The 6,000-nt window shown below is 40.9% G+C and overlaps 1 protein-coding gene across 2 annotated transcripts in view; it reads left to right on the forward strand.

Annotated features, from left to right (window-relative positions):
- LOC120999260 (WD repeat containing planar cell polarity effector) overlaps positions 1 to 3,601 on the forward strand; it is a 470,467-nt gene extending 466,866 nt beyond the window's left edge. For both annotated transcript variants that reach the window (XM_040430129.1, XM_040430130.1), the window contains one exon: positions 3,347 to 3,601. In XM_040430129.1, coding sequence (XP_040286063.1) covers positions 3,347 to 3,397 — 51 coding nt within the window. In that variant the 3' untranslated portion in view covers positions 3,398 to 3,601. The remainder of the gene's footprint in view (positions 1 to 3,346) is intronic.
- Positions 3,602 to 6,000: the final 2,399 nt, after the last annotated feature.

A 6,000-nucleotide genomic window follows, 5' to 3' on the forward strand; every position in this document is an offset into this window, starting at 1 on the left:
GGAGCGTGGAGGAGGAGCTTAGGGGCGCAGGCGCAGCGTCCAAGTGCTGCGCCTTCACAGTGAGCCACAGAAGGATCCGCTCAATGTGTGAGGGCGGAGGCGGCCGGTGCTCTGCAGACAGGGAGGGAGCAAAAGACGTCAAATAGTGAGTACCTGTTCTTATTGGGTTTTTTTGTTGTTTTTTTACAAAATATCTTTTATTAAATGGGGGCAGGGTCTAATTAATTGGGGCAGGGGACTGGATAAGGGTGACACACACTGGGTATGATTAAAGGGCTTCTGTCACCCCACTAAACTCTTTTTTTTTTTGTGTAGGAGGAGGGGGCGTTTTTTTACGGCTGCTACCAGCAAGTAGCCGCCCTACTTGCTGGTAGACAGGTAATTAGCATATTATAAAAGTACGTTTTTTGACATATCTACCGAACGAAAATGATTAATAACATAATGTATATATATATCGCAGGATAGGGATTATAAGTACACAAAAAAAATATGAGTTTAGTGGGGTGACAGAAGCCCTTTAAGGGGGCAGGGGACTGGATAAGAGTGACAGACACTGGGTATGATTAAGGGGGCAGGGGACTGGGCAAAGGTGACAGGGTATGATTAAGGGGGGCAGGAGACTGGCTATGGGTGACACTGGGTATGATTGTACTTGTTTGCACTTGCACTTAAATTATCTGTAATTTAAGAAAACTGTTTGTTACAAAGATTGTTTTCCTCTTTGTGTATGTTTAGGTGAACCAGGGGGCCACAAGATTAGATTGCACAGGGCGCCTGAACACCTAAGGCCAGCCCTGCTCACAACCCATCCTGTAGCCAGGAGAAGGGAGATATTTTTATGCTGTAGTTGGCCATGCTTCACTGAGCATGTCATACTTTCACTTATGATTATGCAGCCCCCGTTCTTCAGTAATGTCCCCCAAGATTTCTGACACCACATATCAGTCTGAAGTGACTAGCCACAGAGGTGTGGCTACTCACTTCTCTTTTTTTGCTAGTTTCTCCCCACTATGATGATCTCCGTCCAGACTGGGACTGGCCCCGCGGGGAACAGGGGAATCCACCACTTGGCCCCTGAGCAATTTGGGTCCCTAGTCCCCTACCCCCTGCTCAAGTGGCACATAGCACAGTATGCTGACATAAAGATAGGCTGGCTAAGATGCTATAAAGTACATTGGCTATGTCCATATAAAAAAATAGTTAGTGTGGGAAGATTGTAAATGCATGTAGCTTTACAGTGGGCCCCTGAATGCATTTTACTGGTGGGCCCTGGGAACCCCAGTCCAAAACTATCTCTGTTACACAGTCTCTTTGCGAGACCACACTGTACCATAGCTTCTGATGGGCCGCCGCAGAGAAGAGCCTTCTTTGCAGTGGCTGGGCTCTTTTCTGCAGTGGTGTCTTAGTCTAGAGGGAGACGCTGGCTTGTCGGAAGCTGTGGTACAGCGTGGTCTCACAAGATCACACTGCATTAGGAGGCTGTGCGATGGAGAACGTCATAGCAGGGAGAAACCTCCCCTAGCCACACCTCTGTCACTTCAGATTGACATGTTGTGCCAAAAATCTAGGGGGACATTATTGCAGAACATTGGGGGGGGGGGGGGAAGCATTCATGAGTGAAAGTATGCCATGCTTAGGGAAGCATGACCAACTAGAATTTCTAAATATCTCACTTTTTTGGATTGCTGACAGGTCCTGTTTAAGGGTCCTCATTGTCTTACGAGGACCTACACTAAATTAAAAGCAATTCACTGAAAAGGACCTAAATCCCTCTTGGGATTTTTGTCGTCCTTTTATAATGAATTGAATATAGATGACACCTGTATATTCTATAACACAACATATTGACATTATTACATTTCATTTATAAGTTGGAGTACATGTAAATATGGAGTCCATAAAAGTCTCATTAATGTAGATAAAGATTTTCTTGGTAATGATGACTTAAACATCTTCATACTGTAAATTCATACTATAAAATTATTTGTGATAATGAAAAAAAATATGTATAAGTTAATGTTACTTAAAGTTAGTGTTAAAGTGCTTCTGTCACCCCCCCCCCCCCCCCCCCCCCCCCAAAACTAATTTTTCATTTTTGGCCATATTAAAATCCTTATTGTCCGACTATTCCCTATATAGGGCTCTTACCTTGGTCTGTGGCTTCGTTTCATTAAAAATCGAGCTTTTAAAACATGCAAATTACTTCACTACCAGCAAGTAGGGCGTCTACTTGCTGGTAGCCGCCGCATCCTCCTTTTAAAAAAAACGCCCCCTCCTCCAGTTGATTGACAGGGCCAGCGAGCGCTCTCCTCCTCCGGCTGGCCCTGTCAGCATTTCAAATCCTGCGCTTGCGCCCTACATGTCTTCATTCGACGCAGGCGCTCTGAGAGAAGGACGCTCGCTTCCTCAGCACTCCCTCAGTGCGCCTGCGCCGATGACATCACCTCTAAACCCGAAAGAGAAGACGTCACCGGCGCAGGCGCACTGAGGAAGCGAGCGTCCTTCTCTCAGAGCGCCTGCTCCGAATGAAGACACGTAAGGCGCAGGCGCAGGATTTGAAATGCTGACAGGGCCAGCCGGAGGAGGAGAGCGCTCGCTGGCCCTGTCAATCAACTGGAGGAGGGGGCGTTTTTTTAAAAGGAGGATGCGGCGGCTACCAGCAAGTAGACGCCCTACTTTCTGGTAGTGAAGTAATTTGCATATTTTAAAAGCTCGATTTTTTATGAAACGAAGCCACAGAACAAGGTAAGAGCCCTATATAGGGAATAGTCGTACAAAAAGGATTTTAATATGCCCAAAAATGAAAAAGTTTTGGGGGTGACAGAAGCCCTTTAAAGTAAAATCACTTGACCAGTTCTACCAAGAGATTACATAAGTAGCATTCCAGTAGGGATGCATGGAATTTCATAATGCAGGCCTTATCAGCATTAGGGCTCATGCACACAAACGTATTCATTCTGTGTCCGTTCCGATTTTTTGCGGACCGTATGCGAAACCATTCATTTCAATTGGTCTGCAAAAAAAATGGAAGTTACTCCATAGAACTTGTCCTATTATTTTCCACATTACGTACAAAGATAGGACTGTTCTATAAGGGGCCAGCTGTTCAGTTCCCCAAAATACGGAATGCACATGGACGTCATCAGTATTTTTTGCGGATCCTTTTTTTGCGGACCCTAAAATACACACGGTCGTGTGTATGAGCCCTTAACTGCCTATTCTGCCATGCAGGAAATTTGTAATCCTTCTAGCTGACCAAGATTTTATTGAAATCTTGCATTTCATGTATTTATTACCGCATTGTTCACCTGAGTGACCTAAATGTACCATTTCCCTTCTTCAGGACCCTGGCGGCTGCGGCTCCCTGAAAGTGGTGCATTTTGGTTTGGTGTGATTGGAGAAGACTACAAAGAAAGATCGTAACTCTGCAAGTGAAATTCCCCTAGATCATCATTTGTCATTTTCAATAACCATTCCTCTACATGTATTTTGTATTAATTATGTGTATTCGATACATTTTGTACTTAATTTTTTAAAATTATTTAAATATATAAATTTGCCACATCATCTGTTGACTGTTTATTAAATTTCATTTTATATCATTCTTTTTTTGTTGTTGTTTTTTTCTTCTAATATAAAAAAGAGATTTTAAATGCAATGGTCCCGTTACAAGGGATTCTAAGCTTTTATTCATGTTGTTTCATCCATAGCTACAGCGACACATACACTGTACAGTGCAAATAAAGATGTTACCAGCTGAACATACAAGGTGGCACATAAGGCTTTTTCATGTGATATTTTCCCTTTATAGTGGTGTTTTCTGCATTGCATGTGACTGTATGAAGTGGAAATCTTGATGTCATTAACATGTAACTGTGCTGAAAGGAAAAAAAAAAAAAAGCCTCCATCACCCCGATAAGATATTTTGCATTTCCTGCAAATTATATCTCTGTTCTAGCAATCCACCCTTGTAATGCAGATTTGACTTCCACTTAAGTCAGTGAAAGGCATTCTATTGAGATACTAAGAGATAACATCTTCCTTTAGAATACCTCCATGAAAGAGCAGTCGTTTGCAGGCAGAAGCATTTTCCTAAGAAAGCTCTCAATTTTCCTAATCTAGAACTATAATCTTGCTCCAATAACCATTATTTTTCTTTTAAGAAACATATAAAGTCCTTTTATCCAGCATTCCAATTTGATCATACTTCTGCTTCCCAAAAGAAATTATGCATAAGTGTTAGATTTTCCCTGCCATTATACAATTCTGTGAAATGAATGAAATAGCACTTTTTTTTTTTCCGCTGTGATATCGCTTTCATTTGTACGCAGACATGCGGCTGATAAATGTCTTTTTTATTGGCACATGCGAATCTACTTGGAAAGCCTGTGTCCTGTAAAATAATTTACCAGCCTCTATTTGTTAAGGAAGACTGAGTAGAATAAAGGTGTTTTGTACAGTAACTCGCGGGACTCTCATTGCTCATTAAAATATGTTCTATTTTGTGCAGATGAAATCATAGACTAACTGTAAGATTTAATTATTTATAGCACGAACAATAAGTTGGCTGGCGACGGGGCAGAGCCAGGTATAATCTATCAGTTAGTTCGCTTACAATAAATGTCAGGGAGGCGAGGGGAGCGCTCCTAAAATGATCTAGTGGAATTGTGTGCAAGTATTTTGTGTGAACGTCTGTATTAAAGAGTACTTACAGCGTAATCGCTCGACTTATGTTGCTTCTTATAAGCTTATAAACATTAGGATTATGCAGCAGACATCGCTTCTGAAAAAAATGGAAAACAGATGGTTGTTATATTTACTTGTCTCTTTGTTAGATTAAAAAAAAAAAAATGATGATTTTATATATAAAATTTATATTAGATCCAGCTTCAATTTATAATTTTAAATCTAAAAGTCTGTCAAAATGGCCAATTTCGGCCATATTTGAGAATGGAAGACTGACAAAGCTACATGTATATGGCATGATCAGCCAAATTCAGCCTTTGTGCTAAAGGACCAGGGAGTCCATTTTTTTAAAACCTGACTTCCTGATTGGACGTATTGCTGGTTTTATCGTTTGTAATAATGAACCTCCGGACGATGCCATCAGTCTTTGTTTCATGCATGTTTTGTTTTTGTTTTTCCTTCTTTTTTCTACTGTACCGTTCACATCTTTCTTAAGGATGGACCCGTACAGTCTGTTCTACCGACTTGTCATGGGGGCTAATCTGAAATCTGGGAACTCACCGAATGTCTTGAATGAGCAAGTGCCAGGGCTTGTTTAATTTTCTATTGAAATATGTGAAAGATCCCAAATTCTTTTGATTATGTGGTCTTAACACATTTGTATATTTTGCATAACCCTTTAAAGGAGTTGACCACTTTAGACAGTAATTTTTCGGGTAACCATTGCTCTAGCTAAGAATCCTGTTTCCTTGACATAAGGTTTAAAAAGGTGTTTTGCACATATCTTCGGCACCTGCCAAGTGAATGGGAGATGAACGATCCGTAATCAGACTGTGTAAAAGACACCTTAAACGAGCGCTGGTCGACTTCCATGTCGTCGTTTGGCATCGGCCAAAGAGGACCATGAGAATGGGAATGTCCTAACTAGCATTTAGGTTACATGGAATATAAAATAGCAAATTATCATGTGTGTTTGGGGACAAATCAAATGGTGCCGTAGAATTCCTTAAAATTCTGCCATATGTCATCTCTCCAGTGCTGTTCTGAAATCTAGCCATGCTTATGTCAGTAACAAGTAAGAGTCTGTGTAAGGGATTAGTATGACACCAGGCTGTGATCTGTAATCCCTCGCTATTATATTATAATCTATTTACCCTGCATGTTAAGAGGCTTTTGGTTTGGAAAAAAAAACACAAACACATCATTTTGAGGGAAATTTGTTACATCATTAACTGCAGCTACCACCTAATGTTGGATTCATATTTTATCAATGTTATATTTTTTTTCTTTTCTAATTGTCCAAATGTTTAG

Source organism: Bufo bufo, chromosome 4, assembly GCF_905171765.1.
Source record: "Bufo bufo chromosome 4, aBufBuf1.1, whole genome shotgun sequence".
Taxonomy (NCBI): Eukaryota; Metazoa; Chordata; class Amphibia; order Anura; family Bufonidae; genus Bufo; species Bufo bufo.